The sequence below is a fragment of the Dipodomys spectabilis genome, unplaced genomic scaffold (genome assembly GCF_019054845.1).
Source record: "Dipodomys spectabilis isolate Male_0828 unplaced genomic scaffold, ASM1905484v1 ptg000106l, whole genome shotgun sequence".
In the NCBI taxonomy this organism is placed as follows: domain Eukaryota; kingdom Metazoa; phylum Chordata; class Mammalia; order Rodentia; family Heteromyidae; genus Dipodomys; species Dipodomys spectabilis.
The window spans coordinates 265,913-293,048 of NW_024870783.1; the positions used below are offsets into that span (position 1 = coordinate 265,913).

The 27,136-nt window shown below is 38.5% G+C and overlaps 1 gene segment (V, D, J or C); it reads left to right on the plus strand.

Moving 5' to 3' along the window:
- Positions 1-3,193: 3,193 nt before the first annotated feature.
- LOC122114175 lies at positions 3,194-22,520 on the plus strand. The segment is given in 4 exon segments: positions 3,194-3,299; positions 3,424-3,616; positions 17,953-18,101; positions 22,336-22,520. Coding segments are annotated over 4 exon segments (582 nt in total).
- Positions 22,521-27,136: the final 4,616 nt, after the last annotated feature.

Here is a 27,136-nt window from a genome sequence, read left to right on the forward strand (position 1 = left end):
CTTAAGCACAAGCTTTTGAAATTATACACAAGGTTAGGTTGGTAGAAAAGATTATTCATGTATGAAGGGAGTCAATCTCTGAAAAGACTTGCTTTTATGAAATGATCAACACAAAAAATCTTCAGAGAAGAAGGAGGAACAAGGTAGAATTGTACATTACACAATGTCCAGGCATTTTCTTATCAATGAGGTCTACTTTCTTATTTCACCATTATGGATTGCTTTATAGGACAGCAGTGCTGATATGTTGCCATATAAAGGTTATCAGTGAACAAAAGCAATTCCAAAATGTTCTGTTCTGGATAATAAAGACATATGTCAAAAATGTCTGTAAAGGAAGTGGCGTTGTAGCTCAAGTGGTAGAGCGCTCGCCTTGAGCTGAAGAGCTGAGGGACAGCACCCAGGCCCAGAGTTCAAGCCCCACTACCGACCAAAAAAAAAAAAAAAGTCTGTAAATTTCTGGAACTAACACTCCAGTGGACAGGTCTCGTCTCAGTTAAAAGAAATCAAAAGAAACACAGCTTTGAAACAAAGGGACCATTGGTATGATGAAGAACATTTTATATATATAAAAAAAATTTTCCTTTTCTAAAACTTTTATTAATCTTTAATTTTTGCCTCTTTTGAAAAAATAATTGTTTTCCAGTAACTTTTTTTTCCTCTTATAATTTTTATTTTAGGAATACGTAACTGGTTATTTTTTTTACAGATATAGCTCACTATGTCATTATGTTTTCAAAAAGATCTCAGTTTGAAGTCACTGATGTTCTCTTAACCAGACATGTGAATTCAAACTTTAATCTTAGTCACTGTACATACCATGCTTATGAACTTGTGAAGAGATGGCAGTAGATGAATGATCTCAAGACACAAAAATTCCAAATAAAAGAATACTTTAATGGTCATGATGGCCATAGTGGTTCACAGCTATAATTCAACCTCTAGGAAAGCAGAGAACAGTAGGAATGTGGTTCCAGTTGAGTCAGAACAAATTAGTCAGACCACATCCCCAATAATCAACCCACCAAGGAACAGGTTTTTAGTTTGGTCTTAAATTTTGTGGTCTTATCACTCATGGTGATCACATACCAGATTAGATTAGATTTGTGCCTTTTCCCCCTCAGTGTTCTGTCATTAATGGATATTTGTGAGCAAAGTCCTGAAATGCTGCTAATTCTGTAAGGACATCATTACTGATGATCTTTATTTCAATTCTAGATTAAGGTGTTGGCTATTGGATTTCTCAGCTATATAGTTGTTCTTTTTCCTTTGAAATTGTGAAGATTTATGGAGAAATATATGGTGGTTTATGGATATCACATCCCTAGTGAAAACATCACTACTAATCCAAGGACTTACAATTTATTTCATGGAATACTTTGGTATTTATTCAATATTCAAAAATTCACAAAATTGGCCAGTGGGCATTACTTGTTAGCTGATTTCTCTCCACTCTTCCTTTACATCATCCACTATGAATTTGTAGTTTGTGACAACAAATGATCCAAACTCATCTTCTTCTCTTCCTGCTTTTCATAAAGAAATAAACTGTTCTTCAAGGGTCACTGGCTTTATTTATGAGAGAAGAAATGAGGTCAATTAATGAAGGTGCTATCCATTATTAAAGCTAAAGCATCATTACTTCTAGATTAGAAAAAAATATCCACTTGTGCATCTATTCATCTATATGTATATATATTTATATGTACACATATATATATACATAAGTATACATGCATATACATGTTTGTTTATGGTAATTACTTCACTCACATCACAAAATTAGGTTATTATTAAATGAATTATTGGAAAAATTTTCTGATTTTCTTCTTTCCACAAAATAATCAGTATAAAATCTTTGAAATATGTCACTAACAATAGATAAAATTTTCATTTAATTAGCTTACAGTTTTTAACTCAAGAGTATGAATATTGGCTCTAATTTTCCCTCATTAATTTAGTCATATCATCAACAACTCTTCTGGGTAATATGAAACTCTTAGTGTTACTGTCACTTACATTATTATATAATACACCCCCTGTCTCCACCCTCAGATTTGTTCAGACATTCCTCAGAATGTGATAACATGGATAAGATGAGCTAACTTTGTATCCCATGCAACAGTGACTTCCTGAGCCCTGACAACTGTACAGGCAAATCCAACACATATGGATGTCCTCTTGGGTCACTCCATCTCAGCATCTACAATGGAGTCAACAATGCTATTTCTCCCTTGCAGAGAAAATCAGCTCTCCCATGTTGCCTCCTCCCAATATGGATGACATTTCCATGTTCTATTGATTTCAAGACTCCGTTCAGAGATTACAACATACTCACCCTGCTTTGGCCCAATATCTTTACCAAGGTGTGCAGCACAGTGTTCTCTCAGGAACTAGAAGAGTCCACTGAACAGAGGAGACATATGTAGGTTTAGGCCACAAAATAGGCTTCAAGATAACCTGAGTTTATCCTAGCTTTCAAGATAATCTATCTCTGCTTCTGAACATAGTAGTTGTGGTGAAGATGATTAAAAGCCAGAAGGAATAATATGAGAACCTTCAGCATGGATATATAAAATGATACACAATTCTAGGTCAGTAAAAATTATAAAGGCTGTTCAGATATATAGGGAGAAAGGTTGTGAAAGGTCATGCTTGTATTGATCACCTGGGACAAAAACTCAGAGATGGAGGAGATAATAAGCCTGAACAGCACAGTACAGAAGTCCAGGCATTTTCTTAACAACACAACAACTACAGTTATTCCACCTCCATGGATTGAATTCATTACAGGACAGCAGTGCTGATAAGTTGACACATATAGATTATCAGTGAATCAGAGCTACTGTAAAACTTTCTGTCCAGCATAATAATAAAGAAATGCTAAATTTGTGTTGTGCAAAATTTGTTTGTGAACTCCTGGATCTAATAGTCCAGTGAACAAGTCTTGACTCAGTTAAAGAAATAAGAAGAAAAGAAGCTTTGATCCTCAAAGCTACCATTGTTGTGAGCACATCACAGGAAAGCAACTTGGAGATTCTCTTCTGTGTTTAAAACTTATTCTGTTGCCCGACCTAGTTCCCTTGAGACTCAGAATGTGCAGAGTTTCTGAGATGAGGCAGCTGCACAGCTGTGTATAACTCTGCTGCTGATTTGCATGCACCAACAGCACAGCCCAGTGTGCTCAGGACTTCTTCATAGGCTGCTCACATTAGGCAGTAGTCAGTCCAAGTCAGCACACAGCATGGACATGAGGACCCCTGCTCAGCTCCTGGGGATCCTGCTGCTCTGGCTCCCAGGTAAAGAAGGACAATGCTAGGGATTAACACAGCTCAGTGTGATCCAGGATGCTTACTCTTCAGGGATGCCTCCTTATAACTTGATAATTAATGTGGATATTTATTTTCATGTTTCTGCTTCCAGGTGTCAAGTGTGACATCCAGATGACCCAGTCTCCATCTTCACTGTCTGTGTCTCTAGGAGACACTGCCACCATCACCTGCAGGGCCAGTGAGGACATTGGGTATGTTTTAGCCTGGTACCAGCAGCAACCAGGAAAAGCTCCTAAACCCTTGATCTTTGATGCAGATAGTTTGGCGACCGGAGTTCCATCAAGGTTTAGTGGGAGTGGGAGTCAATCTGGGACAGAGTTCACTCTCAGGATCAGTGGCCTGGAACCTGAAGATGTTGCCACTTATTACTGTCAACAGTATAGCAGTTTGTCTCCCACAGTGATACAAAGCATAACAAAAACCTCCCAGGGAAGCTGAAGTGTGAGTCTGGGCTGCCCCAGCTGCTCCTCCTGCTGCCTCCACCTGCTCAGAATGTTGTCAGAAAAAGCCAGTTAATACTTCGAGAGTCTGAATTGTGGCATCAGTTGATATTTATGCAATAATAAAATAAATAACGGTAATTTAAGCAGGAATTGCTTCTAATACAAAGAATGGATTCATTGCTTCAGATTTTATTCCTTTATTTTATGATAGCCTATTTTTTACTAATGTACATATCTGTAAATATTAATGGGATTCTGGGTTTCTCAGTGTATGTGTATTATGTGCGTTGATCATAGTCTTCCATCTTTCTTCTGTGTTCAACCTCCTGCGCTCTGATCCTTTGCCCTTGTCAGCCCCATAGTATCACTATTGCATTTTATTTTTTTGAAGTCTGCTTGAGTGAGAAGCAGTATAGATGATGCTCTATGTTTTTAGTACTTTGTTTAACAAGGTGTTTTCTACTTCTATCCATCATGCTGCAGACTATAGGATTTCTTGATTCTTTATGCATATTGTGTATACATATATGTGTGTGTGTGTGTGTGTGTGTGTGTGTGTGTGTGTGTGTGTGTGTGTATGTATTTCATGGGGCTTGAATTCTGGACACTGGATACTGGAAACTGTCCCTGAAATATTCATGTCAAGGCTACCACTCACCACTTGAGCCACAGTGCCACTTCTGGTTTTCTGGTGGTTAATTGGAGATAAGACTCTCATGGACTTTTCTGCTTCAGCTGGCTTTGAATTGCGACCCTCAGATTTAAGCCTCCTGAGTAGCTAGGATTACAAGACTGAGTCACTGGTGCCCAGCTGTTTCATTTTAAAAGGCAATGTTTTGTATTGATTTTTCCACTCAAGTGTCTTGTGTTTTAGTTAATCCAGACACCCATGTAATTCAACAATATTGAGATTTTTTAGGGCACAAATTTAATTGTCTGGGAGCTCTGTTTTTGAAGTTAGGCTCCTTCAATTCTTCTGCTTGATTTAGCAATAGTTAGTCCTGATCTTGTACTGATCGTCAGCAGATCACTTCGACCCTTCATCTCACATTTCTCCACACAAATCACAAAACAACTCTTGTGTGGACTGTCTGTTCACATATTCAGAATCCATCCACCTTCCTAAAAGCAGCAGGGTTGGACCCCTGTGGATCTGGGGAATGGATAACCTGTCATGGAATGATGGTCAAGAGGATAGATCTGAGGAAGAGAGCCACAGAGCCTATAAAATTTAAGCATTGAATTTTAGTTTAAAACTTTTGTGGTCATGAGGGTAATATAAATTGAAAAAGATGATTCCGTTTTAATTACATCTTTATTATCTTTAACTAGTAAGATAAGAAATTACCATTCAACAAGTCAGATTTGAGTAAAATAATATCATTCTCTCCTGTCCCTCCAAGGAAAGTTGATTCTTTTTCAAAATTCAATTTTATTGTCAAGATTAGGTACAATGAGGATACAGTTACATATGTAAGGTAGTGAGTACATTTCTTGTTGAATATTGTTACACTCTCCCCCAATTTCCTCCCACTTTCCCTCCCTCATCACACCCCACCAAGTTGAAAGGTTCATTTCCAACATATTGTTTTGTGAGTATCACTGTTGCATTATCTCTTTTTATTTCTTTTATTTATTTATTTTTATTGTGAGAATACTGTACAAAGGAGTTACAATTACATGTTCTAGATAACGAGTGCATTTCTTATCGAGCATTGTTGCCTCCTCTTTGTTTCCCCTTCCCATCCCTTCCCATACTCCCTGCTCTCCCCCCCCCCCACCCGATTCTCAACCACCCCCCACCAAAGTTGTAAAGTTCGTTTTTCCACAAAACGACTTGTACATCTCATTTTTTTTTCTATTTTCACTTATGGTTTATACCTTGTTGGCTCTATTTTATTTTGGTACCCTGTGTACTATATATACATTTATCTGAATTAAGGAAGGAAAAGGGAACAACGAAATGATGAGACAAAGGACAAAATTGATGCTTGAATTGTCCTTTCTGTCAGAATGTCTGAAGGAGAGCTATGCCAGAGATTTAATTTCTGGTTATCAAAGGAAGATATCAAAGTGGCAACGTATACTTACTGGGTTGTCAAAATGGGACTGTGTGGCATGAAGCTCTGATTATTGTTGTTACATTCTGAGGGCCTAATTGAAATAGAAGATGGAAACTTGAACCAAGACACTGCTCTTTATATAGTGTCCTTTTTGATCCATCAGTTCGGTGCTTTCTTTTGTTCTTAGATTCCTGGGAGCACTTTTTATCTCTGCCCTCACTCTCTTCCTCTCTGTGTCTCTGAACTCAGAATAATAACCCAGGTGATGTGATGCTGATTTTTGTCCTACATAGAGATGGTAAAGGGAAACAAAGGAGGAGACAATAAGAAATATACTCATTACCTTGTTCATGTAATTGCAACCCCTCTATATTTTTACAATTGTATTTTTACAATTTTTACAATTGTGTTTTTACAATTAAAAAAAGAAAAAAGAGAAGAAAAAAGAGAGAGAACTGGAAACAGCACATGTCTTGAAGCTCATTTTGATAAGCATCATTTATATGGTCATATGCACACAGCTATTGAACCCTTGTGTTCTGTTCCTAAGAACATACTCCTTTGTTTTCATTGTGTGAATATTTAGACTATTGTTAAATTATGTCTATATGTAATGATTTGTCTTTTAGTATCCATTGTGTTTACTTGTAGATTTATAGGCACATCCTATATTACTAGGTGTCAGGCTTGCTTTAATTAGTACAACTTTTTCCAAGGCTATTGTTGCTAATTATAATTTTTATCCAATGTATCTTATCATTGGAGGCAAATAAGAACAATTTTCCGGGTCTTCAAATCTGAAGTGAAACAAGAATACGGGGGATACTAATTCTTCCACCTGTACAGTCAGATGGTACAAAGGAGCAAACAGGGAATTTTCCCTCAGCCAATCAGCTTTTCTTTCCTCAGCCAAACTCATGCTTTCTCTCATTCACATTGATCAACATTCTGTGGAAAAGTAGCAAAGAACTGGGCTCTCTCAGTTAGGTCTGTCCTCTATGCTTTCTTCACATTCCTGGATTCTGTGTTTATTCATCATTTGATGGGTTAACAATGGGGTGGAGTTACTGGGAGGTGGTAAAAGCACCTAGTTGGAGGAAATACATTTGTGGGACTGTCCTTGGGCCTAAATCTTGCCCTTACCTCTTCCTATATAATTTTGAATTCGTGTTTGCCATGAGTTGAGTAGCCTCTACTATATGGTCCAACATCATGATGTTCTGCCTCTCCATAGGCCAAGGAAGCTAAGGATGGTGAACTGAAATCTCTGACACAATGAGCCCAAATGAATACTGTCTTTCTTCCCTTAGGTTGTTCCTGTCAGGTACTTGGGTTCAGACATACAAATATTAGGAATTCACCTATATATTCTGACTAGCAATCTCTACTTTAATCAGGTAACAAGGATCCATACAAAGCTTCAGAAACTAGGCTTTAGCACATGCTTATTTTGGCTAAGAAGATCTTGGAAAAAATTATTTAGATACGCACAACTCCTTATCAATACCATGATCTCAGGCCTCAAAATAATAATAGTTTTAGAAACTTGAGTATATATGAAGATTAAACAATTACTAAGCATTTTGCATAAAAGTCACAGAAGGAAATAAGTAGACTGCAGTTGAAGCTAGACTGGCAAATCATTATCACAAAGCAATCTGAAAGGAATCTAGGCATTGTGCTATACCCCCTTATACTTATGGCTACAAGGGAGGTACAGATAGAACATGGTCTTACCTCTATCTGATAGACAAAACTAAACCAGAAAGGCTAGGTGTATGGCTCATGGAGTGTGGGAGGTTGGGGAGGGAAGGGATTGTAGGACAACCACAAGGGAATGGGTAACAATGATGGACAAGTAATGTACTCATCACCTTATTCATAACTGTACCTCTGTATAGCATCTTTAAAATAAAATGAAATAAAATTGAAATAAAACAATTGCTTAGCAAGCTCAAGGCTTTGGACTACAAGACCTTTTCAAATGTGTTTCTGTGTTGGGCATTTTGTGACCTGAATTTCTCTATGTACCTTGATCTCTAGATGTTGCTTATGACTTTAAAAGTAACTCTTTGGCCACTGAGGAAGATCAAACAAAATCCATGTCAGAGGCAAGCTGAGTGACCTGCAATACAAGAGCTCCAGTCAGATCAACAGTCATTAAGAGTGTGAATACTCTTGAGCCGGTGGCTCATGCCTGTAAATCTTAGCTACTCAGAAGGCTGACGTCTGAGGATGTCAGCAGGAAAGTCCATGAGACTCTTACCTCCAATTATCACTGAAAAAACAGAAGTGGACATGTGGCTTAAAGTGGAGAGTGCTAGTCCTGAGTTCAAGCTCCATGAGTGACCAAAAAAAGTATGAATTGCTGATGAATATAAGTAATTGGGTTATATGCCAAAAATTTTTAGAGTGGTTCATTGCACACTATTTTCGTTAAAAATCAATTGCTTCACTTTAGATATTTACAAAACAATCAGAAACAGGAGAAATAAAAAAATCTACAAAATATATGAATGAATAGAATACATTTTAGTTCATTTATGGTAACATCCAAGGTATAGTTAGTACTTTTACCAATATTACAGAATTATATAATGTAATATAGAGTAATGTATAGTAATATATAAATGAGCGATAAAATGTGACTTTATATGTACAGTAAAGACTTTTCAAATATCATTAAGTTTACAGTTAAAAAATGAGTGTCATATATCCCTATGGACTATAGGTTTTAAAATATGCATCTAGATTTATTTATTGCTGCATACATACATATATATGTGTGTATATTTATAAATATCAAGAGAAAGATGCATCATGTGCAGATACACACACATAAACACACATACACAAACACAAATTATGAGCCATCTGATGAAACATAGCTTAGTTTGTCCAGAGCCTGTCCTAAAGACAGAAATGTAAGAATGTAGAGCATGGAGACTTCTGAGGAAACATATATATTGCTAAATAATCTTATTTCTACACTTAGCACTTTCATGAAAGTTTCAAGAAAACAAATACTTTGGAAGACCCTTTATAGTAGTTCTTCTGCATTGTCAAATGGGTAGGATTGCTTGCAGATTAAGAAAGTGAAATTCTGAACCTGTCTGTGAGAAACACTCTAGAGAGAATTGACTGTGAGAGGAAGATCCACCTCATAGTCCACAGCTCCTTTCAATAGGATGCAGTCTCTTGTGCAATAAAACAGCAAGGAGGAGGAAGGAGAACATAAACTCTGCTTCTTGGGTGATATGATGTAAGATCCACTGTACTCTGCTCACATGGCAGAGTAAAATTTCTAATCTAAGATTGAAATAATGAATTCTTCCCTTCAGGTTGTTTTTATTAAGGTCTTGTCACAGCAATTAAAAGTTAAGTACACATCTTTATAACATGTTTTAACTAACTTTGACCAATGATATAAGATGGATGCTGTACTGAGAGCATTTGGCATCACCATCTCTGGGTTGCGAGGGATAGCTATTATTTGTAGTAGAAACTTTGGCAATTTGTAAGATAACAATATGGTGAGGTAGATTTCTTTAAAGAGGGTGTATAAGTGAGGGAAACTAAGTTTCTACGCATGATGTGTAGAATAATATCCCAAACTCATCGATTTAGCCCCAGAAGGATGAAATGTGGGTGTGAATAAGGCACGAGAGCTACAGGCCAGGAGGTGGGTTCAGAACACTGGTATCTGGTTGCCATATTCTTGGAGCAGGAAGAGAGTGGCAGCTCTTCTCTGCAGGAGGCAACTGTGTATATAGCAAGGTTTCCCCCTACAGGCTCCATGTACAACTCCACTCTTTTATTTTTTTCATATTTCAAATTAAGTGTTGTATTTTATTTCTAATAAGTTTTTTTATTTTTTATGGTGAAAATACTGTACAGAGGGGTTGCAATTACATGGGCAAGATAATGAGTACATCAGTTATCAAGCATTGTAGCCTCCTCCTTTGTTTCCCCTTCCCATCCTCCTCCGTGCCCCCCACCAAAGTTGTAAAGTTCATTATTTGAGAGAAAGACTTGCAAATCTCATTGTTGCAATGGGTCCACATGTATCCCCTTTTAAACGATTTGCTTTTCCCCCCTCCCCTCCACAAAATATACCGACATTAAACACAGTGAAAGCAGGGGTTATACTGTGGGGGAGGGACATACAAAGCAACAAAGAAATAATCTTATAAATGTGTTAGAAACAATTGCATGAAAGAAAAAAAAAAAATTTGAATACATATCTTAGGGTTCATTTCCCTAACATCACCTTATCTGACCTTTTCTGCTTGACTCAGACATATACTAGATATTGCAAATAAGGGAAACCATGGGACCTATGTTTCTTTGGGCTGGCTTACTTCACTTAATATGAGCCCACAGAATGGGAGAAGATCTTTACTAGCCATACAATGGACAAGGGTCTCATATCTAAAATATACCTGGAACTCAAAAAATTAAGTCCCCCAACAACAAATCCTCAAAGAAACAACTGCCCAATAAATAAGTGGGCTAAAGACTTAAAGAGAAACTTCTCTGAAGAGGAAAGAAGGATGGCCAATAGACACATGAAGAAATGCTCAACCTCCCTAGCCATAAAAGAAATGCAAATCAAAACGACATTAAGATACCACCTCACTCCAGTTAGAATGGCTAAAATCAAGAATTTTAAAAACAACAGATGTTGGAGGTGATGAGGACAGAATGGAACCTTACTTCATTGTTGGTGGGAGTGTAAACTTGTTCAACCACTTTGGAAAGTAGTATGGACGTCCCTCAAAAGATTCCACATAGAGCTCCCCTATGACCCAGCAATCCCACTTTTGGGCATTTTCCCAAATGTTTACAAACAAGACCACACTAAAGCTACCAGCACAACTATGTTGATTGCAGCATTATTTACCATAGCTAAGATATGGAACCAACACAGATGCCCCTCAGTAGATGAATGAATCAAGAAAATGTGGTCTATATACACAATGGAATTCTATGCCTCCATCAAAAAGAATGACCTTGCTCCATTTGTTAGGATATGGAAAGTCTTGGAAAAAATATATTAAGTGAAGTAAGCCAGGCCCAAAGAAACATCGGTCCCATGGGTTCCCTTATTTGAAATAACTAGTATATGTCTGAGACAAGCAGAAATGGTCAGATAAGTTGATGTTAGGCAAAATGGACCCCAAGATAAGGACTCAAATGTTTCATTTTTCTGTCTTGCTATTGTTTCTAACATATTTATAAGATGTTTCTTTGTTCCTTTGTAGTCCCTCCCTCATGTTATAACCCCTGTTTTCACTCTATTTGATGTTGATATAATTTGTGGAGGGGAAAGGAAAAAACAATTGTTTAATAGGGATACAGTGGATACATTGCAACAATGAGATGTGCAAGACCTTATGTTGAAAAATGAACTTCACAACTTTGGCACAGGGCGAGGAGCGGGGAGGATTGGGATGGTAGGGGAGATGGGAAGGGATGGTAGGGTAAGCAAAGCAGGAGGCTACAATGCTTGATAAGAAATGTACTCATTATCTTGCCCATGTAATTGTAAACCCTCTGTTTGATTTTTTCACAATTTAAAAAAAAACAACTCACTCAGCATGAACCAGTGGTTCTCCCCATTTTTTCCATGTCATGCCTGAATAGTGATAGATTTTCCTTTACCACTTAAGCCCTCCACATGCCCTGACACCTATGTTTATTTGGGGCTGGATTACTTCACTTAAATATAATTTTTTCCAAGACTTTCCATTTCCTAACAAGTGGGGCAATGACATTCTTTCTGATGGAGGCATAGAATTTCATTGTATATATGTACCACATTTTCTTTTTTGGGGGGTTATGGTCATAGAGCCTGAACTCTGGGCCTGGGCACTGTCCCTCAGCTCTTCCAAGGTTAGCGCTCTACCACTTGAGCCACAGCGCCACTTCTGGATTTTTTCTTTTTGCTTATGTGGTGTTGGGGAATTGAACCCAGGGCCTCAGGCATGCAAAGCAAGCACTCTACCACTGAGCCACCTTCCCAGCCCCCAAGTACCACATTTTCTTGATTCATGCATCTATTCAGGGGCATCAGGATTGGTTCCATATCCTAACTATGGTAAATAATGCTGCGATAAACATGGTTGTTATGATGGCTTTGGTATGACCTTGTTTGTGATTGTTTGGGTAAATGCTCAAAAGTGGGATTGCTGGGTCACATGGGAGCTCTATGTGGAGTCTTTTGAGGAACCTCCATACTACTTTCCAAAGTGGTTGAACAAGTTTACACTCCTACCAACAGGAGGGTTCCCTTCTGTCTACATCCCCTCCAGCATTAGTTGTTACTAGATTTCTTGATTATAGCTATTCTAACTGGGGTGAGGTGGAATCTCAGTATTTTTTTCAATGATATTGAAAGCAAAAATTCACTATCACATTCTTTTTATGAAGGCAGCATAACCCTCATCCAAAACAAGATAGGGACTCAGCAAAGAAAGAGAACTATAGAGCCATTTCTTTGATGAATATGGTCGCAAATCTTCTCAACAAAATCTTGGTCAATTGACTTCAACAAATCATCAAAAAAATCATAGTCCACGATCAACAGGATTCATTTCAGGGATGGAAAGCTGGTTCAATATATGCAAATCAATTAATAAAACTCAACAAGAGCAAGGATAAGTACCACACAATTATCTCAATAGATACAGAGAAAGTATTTGACAAGATCCAACAGCCCTTTATGATGAAAGCTCTGGAAAAATTAGGAATCTATGGAACATTCCTCAATACAATAAATGCTGTATATGATAAACATACAGCCAGCATTATACTAAATGGCAAAAAGTTAAAGACATTTCCTTTAAATTCAGGAATGAAACAAGGATGTCCACACTCTCCACTCCTTTGAATCAAATATTAGAACGCCTAGGTCATGGGCCTCAAGCAAGAAAGCTCAGGGATTGTGCCCAGGTCCTGCAGCTGTGCCCAGCTCCTGAGGATTTACATGTGCTCCAGCACAGCCAATTTCCTGGACCCTTCTCCATGGTCTGCTCACACTCTGTGCATAAGTCAGTCCCAGTCAGCACACAGGATGAGTGAGCACCCCTGTTCAACCAAGGGGTTCCTTCTGCTCTGACTCAAAATAAAGAAGGACAAGACTAGGAATTTATTGAGCCCAGGGTTAACAGTGATGCCTCACTCCTCATGTAAACTCCCAGAACATAATTGATTCTGTGGATATTTGGTGTCTGTTTTCAATATTAGGGGCCAGATGTGACATCCCCATTTTCCAGTGTCCATCCTCTCTGTGTGCATCTGTAGGAGACAGTCTCCATCACTTGCAGATCCAATCAGGGATTAGTGATGATTCACAGTGGCATCACCAGAAACAAGGCGATGCTCCGAAACTCTTGATTTATTGGTCATCCAATTTACACTCTAGGGTGACATCCAGTGGCAATGGATGGGGAAGAGAGTCTACTTTCACTATCAGCAGCCTGCAGTCTGAAGATATTGCAACTTGCTACTGTCAAATGAGTAATCAATAGTTCAACTCCTATGGTGATACAAGACCAAATATAAACCTCCCTGGGGGATGCAAATATGAGAGGCTGGGCTGTGCCAGCTGCCCCTTCTGGTGGCTCGGCCTACTTACAGTGCATCTCAGCCACAGCCAGGCTCTGAAGGTCACTGGGAGATTTGGTAGAGGGGGTCATTGACAACCATCTCAATATTGTCTGTCTGTCTTCCATCAGCCTCAGGAGCACCAACCAGATAATGCTTCTGGTGTCTTATAAAAAACACAGATCTTTACTTCTGAGCCTCTGAAATATGGTATCCAGGTGGATATAATTTGCAGTTTGTCACACAAGAGGCCTTTGCCCGCCTTGTGCTCCCTTTACACTGCTGCACCCACCTGCTAATTTGCATAGTGCTCCCTAAGGAGGACTTTCCCTTTTGAGTCTGAGATGAAGGCTCAGCTTGCCCTTGTCTTGTCCTATCAGGACTCTTAAAAAAGAATTCTTTTAGTAAGCTCCTGGGCTACTAATGCTCTGGCTCACTGGTAAGGACAGAGGGAGAAGAACAATGAAATCATGTAAATTGCAAGGAAATGAAGGAACTAGATCTTCATATTGAGTGACATAGGTCAGGATGCAAAAGCAAAATAGTGTTCGGTCCTACTTACTTGTGGAACCCAGACTTAAATGATGGTAGCGATGATGGTGGTGATGGTGATGATGGCATTGATAATAATAATAATAATAATAAAACATGAATGCCAAAATGGAAAATATCTGAAGGGAGACAGGTAAGGGTGAAAGAAAGGGACAAAAGCACACTAAGTGTAGAAGATGAATTGGTATATAAATAAATAGATATACATGTATATATATATATATATATATACATATATATATATATATATATATATACTCACGTGTGCATTTGAGTTATGAAGTTCCTTTACACAGTATGAAAAATGGTGGGAGTGGGAGAGGAAGAGTATAGCAATAGAAAGGAGGTGGTGATTTTTTCAAAATAAGCTGCATTCAGGTAGGGATTCTCATCACAAACTAACCTCGTGTTGTTAAGATATGACAATTACAATTTATCCAACAATAAAATAATCATGGAATTTCCATGATTATACATATAAAACTCCTGGGAATCCGCACAACTATTAACCAAGAACCGTAAATCTCCTAATGAAAATCTTGTCTACTGCTATGTCATAAAAAGGCCACTAGATGGCAAACAAATCTCACAAAGAAAAACCTGAAACCTAACCTTGTCCATAGGAGCTTGAAGCCAGGGAGTTCATCTCAGGCTTTCTTGGCACACATGGCATGTGGGACCATGTTTACAGAGGGAATTGTGTCTCCCCATGTTCATCTTGTAAACTGTAATCAAAGCTGACAAGGATGATGCACAGGGTTTCTTGTAGTGAAGTAATTAAGGACAGGTCAGAAAGGTGAGGGGAGGAGGGTGGACCCTGCAGATATACAGCCCTGAAGGGAACATGTACACACACCCTGTCCAGCTGTGGGAGGTGAGAGGGGGCTGCAATGTCAGTGCTGTCCCCAGCAGTTCCCAAGAGTCCTCTGCAGTGAACAGGCTACTGATTGTCCTTAAAGGCACAGATGGTGTCCTGAGCTTCATGATGTCAGGCTAGAAATATAACTGCTCATTGTCCTAGCATTCTTTCTCAGTGTCACAATTTAAAATGCTGAGGTAGACAATTAGAATTATATTAATTAATGCTTTAGTTTTATAGGTAATTTACTACATATGAACAATAGATATATAAATTCTACATTCATTTGTGAAGTGCTACTCTCTATTCTGAGAGGAATAGACTTTTTCTTTGGACCCAGGCCTCACTCAGGTCATGGCCCAGACCATTAACACCTTTCTTTCCTGTATGCTCTTTCTTCTTCCAGGAAGATCCTCAGAAATGTTTTCTTATGTCTTCCTTGGTCTTCATCTCTTTCCTTGGTTTTCAGCCTCATCTCTCAGCCTGGTGGCTACATTCCTCACACCTCATGGCAGTGTATGCCTACTGGCAGCTCTGATATGAGCCTAGTATTCCAAGTCTTCCATGTATTTCAGTACCTGAAGTCTGTGCAGATTTCAAATTCACAAGTCCCATGCCACATGTCCACACATGCTGAAGGCAGCCCTGGAGTGTGGATCTGGAGAATGTAATGTGTTATTCCCAGAGCCTGGCTGATTTTAACCACGCTCAAATAGATACATTTCGGGTCAGTCTTCCTCATCCTATTATTATGGCTCCTTGAATTTACCAGATTGCCTTCACAACTATCACAGCCAGAGGCCTTCTCCTGGTTTTCTTTAGTACCAGCTTTGTCCTGCAGTGCAGGTAAGAGACACCAGATCTCTCCCAGCAAGGGCAGTAGGAGTTATTCATGGGACCATGTGATAGAAGTGATATTTCAGAACAGTAAAGGAGGTTGGCATATCTTTTAGGGAAGCTTATAAATCATCATGAAAATTAGGGGAAAAGAGCATTGTAGAAGAATTATGTGAGCATGTGGTGCAGAGAACATTAATATTTAAAAAGATGTAGGTCATCAAATCAAGACTCAGATGAAGTTCTGGTAGTAAATGGTACTGAAGTAAACACTGATTGGGTAATGAGTTACTCATGGTCTATTAGTTTTGAAAGAGCAGTGTTATCTTTACACATCATCTTCTCGGACTGCCAGTGGTAAATACCATGTGATCACCCTGTTCATCTAACACCGGTATGATTGTTTAGATTGTCAAATCTACACAATGGGATGAAGTATGTCCACATGCTAATCTCTATGTGGAGGCCTTCTTCACTACACTTTGGCTTCACTGTGAATCCCCAGGTTAAAGCTGTTCTTTGGTAACTGGGTGGCTCCAGTTTCTCAACTCCACCCTTGACCTCATTGCAATTTGTCATTTCTGTACCTATATGAATCACAGCTCCTAAATACAACTTGTGAAAACTGCTTTATTGGTGGTCATGCATATAATACTAGCTAAAGAGGAGGCTGAGATCTGATGATTAGGGTTGGAAGTCACATTGGACATAAAGACAATGAGTCTCTGTCACCAGTTAAACACCAAAAGGTTGGAAGTGAAGCTGTGACTCATTTGACACACTACCACCATTGAGCACAAAAGCTCAGGGACTAAGTCAAGCACTATGCCTAGTACACAAAAAACTGCTTGACTTAGGACCTAAAAGACATGTAACTTGAAGGACTATGCAGCTTAAGGAGCAAAATGAAGTTAAAGTAGAGTTGAGTCCTCAGTCTACAGAACAACTCAGCTTCTGAGAAAGAAGAGTTTCCATTAACAGATGAAACAAATGACCTCTAAAAGTTCAGAAATATCTGGCACATACATGCATAATACCCACAAAGCTAGATATGATTCCAGGTATTTTCCTAAAACTAAAGAAGAAATACCTGAGGTGAACTGTTCTAGAGGGAGGTGATAGGGAAGAACATTCAGAAGGGAAGCAATCCAGTCATGTATATGAGTTCACAGGACACCAATAAATGCACCAACGGATTGTCCATATACCTCTGATCATGACACTTTATTGTACATATTTCAGAGCTACCTTCCATTAAAAACTTTGAAAACTGTTCATTTCTCTCTTTCTATCAATGCATCTATCTGTCTTTCTACCTACACATATATTATCTCTTTTATAACACATGTCTGTGTACTAATGTTTATTATTAAACCATTTAACAAGGTTCAGGCAAACAATTAAGAATTCTGTATCACAAACTCCACTGATACCAGAGTTAGGGACATTCTAAAATTAATTTCCCTTGGAAATGTTTGTCTTTGAGTGACTGATTTAAATGAAGAAAATCATAGCAAGTCATGGATAAGTTGAAAATGTTAAAAATTCTATTTGGGGTTGGGAATTGAGCTCAGTGGAAGAGTGCTTACCTGGAAAGTGCAAGGTCCTCAGTTCAGTCCTCAGCTCTGGGGGAAAAAAATCTATTCTTATCACAGGCCAACAGAATCATAATGTTTTCTTGTCTCTAGAAACACCTTATCTACAAGCGCATTGGACATCTGGGTTCTTCAGGTGTGTGCTTTGTCACGGAGATCTGCCAGCTGAAGCTCTGACTCCCATTCCCCAAGCCATGTTGATTTGCATGTGCCTCGAGCACAGCCCACTACACTGGGAACTTCTTCATAGGCTGCTCACACTCTGTGCAGGAGAAGTTCCAGTCAGCAAACAGCATGGACATGAGGGCCTTTGCTCAGCTCCTGGGGCTCCTGCTGCTCTGGGTTGCAGGTAAGGAAAGATGATACTGGGGATTATTCACTGAGTGTTCAGCGGAGCTACTTGGCTGTTCATGGAAGTACTTGGACAACAGAATTAATTAAACTGCTAATGGCTTTTATGTTTCCAATGTCAGGTGCCAGATGTGACATCCAGTTGACCCAGCCAACATCCCTGTCATCACCTCTGGGAGACAGAGTCAAGATTACTTGCCGAGCCAGTCAGGGCATTAGCAATTATTTACATTGGTACCAGCAGAGAGCAGGGAAAGCTCCAAAGCTTCTGATCAGTTATGCAACTACTTTGCAATCTGGAATTCCATCAAGGTTCAGTGGCAGTGGATCTGGGACAGAGTTCACTCTCGCCATCAGCAACCTGCAGCCTGAAGATGCCGCAACATATTTCTGTCTACAGAGTGATAGTTATCCCCCCACAGTGACACAAGTCATAACAAAAACCTCCCAGAGAAGCAGAAGTGAGAGGCTGGGCTGCCCCAGCTTCTCTTCTACCTGCACAACTGCCTCTACTCTACACAACTTCTCAGACAGACGCAAACTTTAAAGTTACTGGAAAGTATTGGGAGAGATGTCATGGAGGCATTTGCACACCCTAACTCTCTGCCTTCCTGCTCATCCCAAGCAGCACACACCTTACAACGACTCTTCTGACTTTAAAAATCAGTTATCTATACTCATGTTTCACTTACATTGTGCTAACAATTTGCAGCCACAAAAATAAAGAGCTATTTTATGTATATCAAACCAGGTTTTAAAAGCAAGGCAATAGAGCTTTAGAAAAGATTTTGTTTTTAGATTATGAAAAAAAATCATCATTAAGTATTGAAACATAAAGCAGATTTCTTGATTAAAATGGGAAATTTCTAGTTCATTGAGTGACACATCCATTAGTTATTATATCTATATCTATATATACAGATATATATGTGTTATGTGTGTATAAATGCATATATATATAAACAACCAGTAGCAATACATAAAATAGCAAGTTTACGCAATCCCTGTAACAGCCATGGTCTGATTTGTAACATATTTTATTCAGCTGCCATGGGCTCTCAGAATGCAGAGCAGAGCATATCTTCTGAGACCCCACTCAGCTGAGCCTACAGCCCACAAAACTCTCCCCTTGCAGGCTTTTGTTGTTTGCTCTACTTAAGAAGCATTTTTTGTTTTGTTTTGTCTTGTTTTTGGTTGGTCGTGGGGCTTGAACTCTGGTCCTGGGTGCTGTCCTTCAGCTCTTCAGCTCAAGGCGAGCACTCTACCACTTGAGCTACAATGCCACTTCCAGTTTTTAACTGGGTTTTAAATATAGAAAATTCTAGATGAAATAGTCTCATCTGCTTCTACTCAGGTGAGGCCTGTTCTGTTTGTCAACTAATATGCTGTATTAATGTAAAGAGAACAAGTAGTAGCTGGGCACTGGTGGCTCACGCCTGTAATCCTAGCCACTCAGGAAGCTGAGATCTGAGGATCAAGGTTCCCAACCAGCCCGGGCAGGAAAGACCTTAAGAGTCTTACCTCCAATAAACCACATGAAAACTGGAAGTGACACTGTAGTTCAAGTGCTAGAGCATTCTCCCTGAGCTGAAGAGATAAGGGACAGTGCCCAGGCCCAGAGTTCAAGCCCCACGACCAAACAAAATAAATAAATAAATAAAAATAAAAACAAGCTGCAGTTAGAAGGGTCCAAATATATGGTTTATAACAAGCAACTTCTGTGAAAACTGACTCACTCCATGAGAGGAGATATAGCCCTTCTGAGAACAGGAACTCCAATGATCTAATCACTTCCTACAAGGAGGCCCTTCAGATGACCATGTGGGGTCTTCTGGAGCATCAGCACCAACTTCCTTCTCCACCTGTTCCTCCTTAACATGTGATATTCTGCCACATGACAGAGTAGAATCCTTGGAGACAAGAAGTAGGGACTGAACTCTCTGTGACAAATAAGCAGAGACTGGTTAATTCAGATTGGGAATGGAGACATTAAAAGATTTTATGTTAATTTAAGATAACCAGAATTATATACCTACATTTGTCTTTACATAGTTTAAAAAAGGGTTAAAAAACCTAACAGTATAGAAGTGGAATATATCTTGATCACTTTCTCCCTTTACTCTCTAGAGGGAAGATTTAAGAAATTCTGTGAGCAATTTGTTGTGCAAATACAGTGTGCAAGATTACTCATTACATTGAATATATAGTCACACTTTGAAGTAAAACTTTATAACATTTTTCTTTTATCCTTTTTAATTTCATTCTGTTGTAAAGGTACTGTACAGAAGGGAAACAGTTACATAAGTAGGGTAATGAGAACATTTCTTGTCAAATATTGTTATTCATTCTTTCATCTCCTACTATCTCTCCAACCAACCCACCCACCCCGAAGTTATAAAGTTCATTTCCAGCATAGTGTCCTGTGAGTATCACTGTTGCATTGGTCACCCTTTGTCCTTGTTTCACCATTTTGTTATTCTCCTTCTCTTCTCAAGTCATATAAACGTGTATAAAAGATGCATGGTTCCAGAATATAAACAGTGACTACAGGGGATAAGCCAAAGGGAAATTTAAAAAATATATAATAAAAAGAAGGAACTTGATACAGTCTGTAGACCGCAATAAAGACAACAAAAAAGACATCTTGTTTCTATATCTTGAAGTTCATTTGGTTTAGCATTATTTTATATGGTGGTATGTATGTAGCTATTGATCTATTGTGATCCTCTGCAAGGACAATACTAGACATATACTAATTATTACAAATGAAAGAAATTATGGAGCCTATGTTTCTTTGGGGCTGCTTATTTCACTTAATATAGTTTATCCTAAGTCTTTACATTTTCTTGCAAAGGAATTTCTAGGGCTCCTTTACCCAGGTGAAAACTTTCTAAATAAAGATCCAGAAACACAACGAATCAAATGGATGGATAAATGGTATCATATTAAGCTGCAGAGCTTCTGCATGGCAAACACCATAGCCAGGAAGATAAATAGAAATCTCACAGATTGGGAGAAGATATTCACTAGCTATACAACAGACAAGGCCTCATATAAAAAATATACCTAACGCTCAATAAACACCCCTCCAAAAAAATCCTCAAAGAAAAATCAGCCCAGTAATCATTGGGTAAAGAATTAAGAGTCTATTTTGGAGAGCAAATAAGAATGGCCAATAGACACCTGAAGAAATGTTCAACATCTCTGGTCATAAGAGAGATGAAATTCACTACCACATTGAGATTCCACCTCACCCCATTTACAATGGCCATTATTAAGAAAACAAATAATAATAGATGTTGGCAGGGATGAGGCCAGATACTACTCTGATGGTGGGAACATAACGTGATTCAACCACTATGGAAAGCAGTATGGAGGTTCCTCAAAAGATTAAAAATAGAACTCCCTACAATACAGCAATCCCACTTCTGGGTATTTACTCATGTGACCACAAACAAGGCCACATTAACGTTACCAGCACAACTGTATTCCTTGCAACACTATTCACCATAGCTAAGATATGGAACCAACACTGATGCCCCTCAATAGATGAATGGATCAAGAAAATGTGATATATATATATATATATATATATATATACATACATCTGTATACATCTATATCTATCTATCTATCTATCTATTTATCTATCTATCTATACTGGAATTATATGCTTCTGTCAGAAAGAGGGCATTGTCCTTTAATCTTATAAATAAATGCATTTAGATCACTACTAATAGCAGAAAATTTTGTTCTTCCTATCAATTCTTTATGTTAAATTTCCTTTGGAAACAGAAGTTCTAACACTTGTAGCTCAGATTCCTGAACATATAACTTAGTAACTATGGGCATAAGATGCCACTTTATATAGCTAAACTATTCATCTCCCTTGAGGATCCTTGCTGCTGCTGGTGAGTACAGTGTTTTTCTCTAGCCCTTCTGCTCGAGTTTAAGGCGAGCCGGGAATTGTGCTCATTCCCTTCCTACAGACTCTCCTTGACATGAACGTGCATACCTTTGGTCTCTGATGATGTTTTAGGGTGTCAGAGCCATGTACACCCTATCTTCCTTCACAGTGGGGCCTTTCTTCCCAGTGCTGCAGGAATCAAGGATTTTATTGGTTGTCACCAAACACAGAGCATATTTGGTATCACTTTTCTCCTAAGAGCAGGCTTTACCTTCCCCTTGGTTCTTCCTATGCTGTTGCACCCACCTGGAGATTTGCATATTGCTCCCTAAGGAGGACTTGCCTTGACCTGTCAACACTCCTCATTTAACTCTTAAAAATGAAGTCCTTCTATCCACTCCTGGGGCTGTTAATGCTCTGGATCCCTGGTAAGGGCAAAGGGAGATAAGGAATGAAAGTGGGTGAAAAGGTGAGATCTAAGGGTCCAGTTGTGCCCTATCTGTGAAGATCCTGTTATCCATGTTGGGAAAGTGATAGTTAGGTGTGAGAGAGTGAAGAACATTCCAGAAAGAGCTAAAACTGTGCTTGGGTGAAGATTGCTAGATGAAAATATAGTCAGTGACTCCTAGAGACCTCTTTATATTTTAGAAATATCTTTATAATCTTTTATATTTTTAGATTAGTAATCATTATGAAATACGAAAACAGGCAATATATCAAAATTCAACTAATATCAACATGTCTATGCTTGTGAATAACCTTGCACTTCTGTCTTATTCTAATTTCAGGATCAAGTGGAGATGTGATAAACCAGACTCCAGTCTCCCTGCCTGTCACGCTGGGAGATCCAGCCTCCATCGCCAACAGGTCTAGTCAGAGTCTCCTGCATAGCGATGGAGACACTTATCTGAATTTTTACCTGCAGAAGCCAGGCCGGTCTCCACAACTCCTGATATACACAATTTCTAACTGATTTTCTGTGGTTCCCGACAGATTCACTGGCTGTGGGTCAAGCACAGATTTAACACTGACATCAGCAAGGTAGAGCCTGGGGATGTTGGAGTTTATCACTGCTTCAAGATACACATAAGCCTCCCAAAGTGATACATTCCTGAACTAAAACTTCCTTTTAGGCTGTGTGAGCTATCCTTAGGGTTTACTGGTCTGGGGAACTGCAGAGCAGACCATCTGAGTTTGTCTAGGAGGAAGATATTTTTTTTGGGGGGTTCCGGTCATGGGGCCTGAACTCTGGGCCTGGGCGCTGTCCCTCAACTCTTCAGCTCAAGGCTATCGCTCTATCACTTGAGCCATAGCGCCACTTCCGGCTTTTTTCTTTTTGCTTATGTGGTGCTGAGGAATCCAACCCAGGGCCTCATACATGCAAGGCAAGCGCTCTACAACTGAGTCACCTTCCCAGCCCAAGAGGAAGATATTTTGATCAATGTAACTATGAGTGCAGATGAGGTTTGAGTGACAATATGACTTCATTCAATCTACAATCATGGAACAGTAGAAAAATCATAGTAGCACAGAGGCCAGGAGACTTCAGATAAACCATGAAGTATTTATTGAACAAATTCTTTGTGTCTTAAGTAATATTATAGCTAACAGGTAATATAAGAATGAAATGTCTGGGCTGGGAGGGTGGCTCAGTGGTAGAGCACTTGCCTTGCGTTCCTGAGGCCCTAAATTCGATTCCTCAGCACCACATATACAAAAAGAAAAAAGCCAGAAGTGGCATTGTGGCTCAAGTGGTAGAGCACTAGCCTTGAGCTAAAGAGCTGAGGGACAGCACCCAGGCCCAGAGTTCAGGCCCTACGACCGGAACACACACCCCCCCCCCAAAAAAAAAGAATGAAATGTCTTTTGTGATTTTATTCCATTTATAATGAAACTTGAAATACTTCCATCAAGCACATGGTCCTGGCTCACAACTATAGCAAATGCTGTGCTTTCTGTTCACCAGCTGGAAGTATAGTTGTCCATTTCTTGCCTCTGCTCTATGTGTTCCCGAAATGCTGCTTTACCTTCAAGTCCTAAGCAGAGTTTGGTCAATGTCCTTTGGTTAGATTAACCTTTCCCCAGTTACAGTACTGCACTCTGTAAACTAGTGTCTCACCTTCTTTGCCCTAGGCCCTGGCTCTATTTAAGACTGTCGAGTGTGATCAAGCCCTGTAATGGTGTCCATAGGGCCCAAAAGTGCAAGACTAAGCCTTGTTCAACAGGCACAGCATTCATAGCTCTATCTGGCCAGCATTAGTGAATTGATTTGAAAAATCATGGCATGACACCATCATTAATAGCTTAATTTTATTTTACATCCATCTCTATAATCCTTAATTTTAAACAATGTACTCCCTAGCATTTGGGTGATATTCTGACTTATGCCAGCATCTAGTGTGTATTTGCATCTAATGGTGTAAACTGTTTCACCATGATTTTCTCAAATCCATCTGGGAAACTAACGATTGGAGTTTGAGATGCTCTGAGCTCCAGATTTATCATTCATTGGTAAATTATATGACTAGAATGTATATTAACAAAAGGGATACCTTTGTTTCACTTATGAACAGTTATTGTAAAGTTTATCCTCATTTGTAGCATTCTGTAGAATGCTAGTCAGAACTACCTTAGAGTGTATTATCAGTTCTCTCCTCTGTCCTGGCAAGCATCTTACCCACATACAGAAAGGCACCCTTCTGATTTCTAATTGTCACTGAGTCTCCTCACTGTGTAAGTTTGTGGGTCACCAGACAAGAAAAAGTAAATGATCCCTGAGCTTCCAGCGTGGTGCTGACGCTGGGTGACTGATAGTCAGCTGTCATCACTACTCTCAGCTCAGAAACAGTTGATTGAAGGGGCGGAGCTTACTTGGAAGTATTTCCAGATACTTTTATTGGTACTAAGATTAGTGCAACAAATCTTCATTGTAATTTGGTAAATAAAAAGAAGACATTACATTAAGCATTCTCAACATTTGACAAATAGTGGAAAATCTCTCTTGAAAAGCACATACACAGGCAAACACACATACTGAATATAACCATATAACACTCATTTACCTGAATGTATATGAATATACATTCTTCTTCCTTTTATTCCTAAAATGAGACATATGCTCATCATTGCTTAGCAATTGTTACAAATGCAGAATAGCTGATCTACTCTGCATTTTATCAAAGTAACACTTGTCCTGAAATGTTTTCAAATTCATGATTTAGAAGGACTTACCTTGGCAAATGAGATCTCTTATGAAAAGTTGTTGGCAAAACACCAACATTTTGTGTAAGTAATAAAAACTAATTTTTCTTCTTGTTTGTTGAAGTTTAAGTTCATAATTATTTTTTATTTGCAAGATCCAATACCTTGAAAGTCTAATGGTGTGATTGGTTCTCATTAACTTGATGAACTATTAAGAAATACTAATTTCAAATGTGTATTTCTGTTCTGGAGATACATGGACATAAATGTGTTTCTATATCTTGACCTCAAGATAATGTTCATGATCTTAAGTGTTCAATGTCCCTTTGGTGTCTGTTCCAGATCAAACAAATCCACACAATGGAGACAAGTCCAGTGACCTGCAACAGAACTCTTCAGTTGAGCCCAGCCTGCATTGGGCAAATCATTGTAATGGCGAACTTCTCTATGACCAAAGATTCATGTTTTGTGTTAGGATCCCCTGGGTTTGGATTTTTTTACACACGATAATTTTTGAAACACTGACTGATTTCATGTCAAATATGCACACAGAGAGATGAATTTTTATCAAAACTGACTACATAACTAAACTATTTAGAAAAATTATAAAGAGAATACAGGGACAATATGATCATGTGAATTAATGAATTAGAGAGACATCTTCCAACGAACCTTCTATCAGGAGCAGTTAATTTGCAAAAGATCCACCAACATCAATAAATATCAGAGGAATTATAAAAGGACTTAGATATAACATGTGAAAGTACTAATGATAAGAAGTTTACAACAATGTACACATTAACAACAAATTGTATATTTGTACATATAAACTTGTATAAAGAGCTCAGTTGCCTGCAGCCCTCAACCTTGTCCTCTACCCTCTGAGAGATGGATAGGACTCTGTCATTCTACAGCTTTAAATCCTAAATAAGGCTCTTATTCACCATATGGATAGGGATCTCGAGAGGGAAGGAGTTCTGGAAAATGCACTTCCTGCAGAGACTGTGTAATGAAGTTCAGAGCTGACTACCCAGTGTGGTCTTATGGCCCAACTCTCAGGATTTGATCAGGAGAGCATTGCCCAAGAACATTTCCGTATTGCATCTAAGTGTCATCAGAAGGTTGCAATAAAAGCAACAACGTTTCATAAAGTCACACATCAATGAAAATAAAGTTTTTATATTATATATATGTGAGTCTCTTTCAAACTAAATTCTCGCTTAACAAAATAAAAAGAAAATTCAACTAAATATGAAAATAATATTTCCTTTCTTATTCAGTTTTCCAGAATTCGACAATATCATCAACAACACTGAAAACATGTTGCAAATACAAAATTAGAAACCACTTAGATCTATGAAACATGAATCTTCATTTCAGCATGTTGGCAGGTGATCTTTATTAGGTTTAAGAAGCCATGTTTAACCTAGGAGCTGGTGGCTCACAACTGTCATTTTATCTACTCAGGAGCCTGAGGTCTGAGGATTATGGTTCAAAACCAGCCAAGGTAGGGAAATATATTAAGCTACTTATCTCCAATTAACCACCAAAAATCTGGAAGAAGAGCTGTGATTGAAGGTGGCAAAGCACTAGCATTGAGCTAACAGAGTTTAAGGACACTGCCCACACCCTGAGTTCCAGCCTGAAGACCTGCACAAACAAGCAAACAGACAGAAACAAAAGAAAACCAGCTGTGTTTAGAGGATGAATATCAAGGTTGAGAGATTCTCTTTACTTCTCTATTAGCCCCTATTAAGAACATATCTAGTTAATCCACATGTTAAAAACACACATGTGCATATACACACATGACTGTGCACATATATACATGCACATGTACGTACATATACTCACATACACAGTCCATTTCCAGTTGCTATAACCAAGTAAGTCATTTTGAATAGTTTGATGCATAGACTTATTCATTCAGAGAATGGTAATCAGTTTTTTCTTAGTTGACGTAAGTGAAAAAAATGCCACAACCCTTACAAACTACACTAAAAAAGAATAATATCTTTATGAAAAAATAAAATATTTACTCCAATTTGACACCTTCATCATCATTTGTTGTTCTTTACAGAGATCATTGCACTGAATTCAACATTCAAAGCCAATGTAATTTTTACTCTTATCTCTTGTAAAGTGATTAAAGCATCATATAGAGCTAAATTTTCCAAAAGACATTTCAAACTTAGCTTTCTTACAAAACCAAATCTAGAAATGGATTTGTTTTATGGATGTTTTAATAAATAAAGTACTGGGTTTAATTTGGGCTTATTACCCAAGACTGCATTTTATTACTTGGTTTTGGGTTAAATTATATAAAACTATATTTTCTTACTATTTATTTATTTATAACTGCTGGGTTGAACATGGAGCCTTATACCA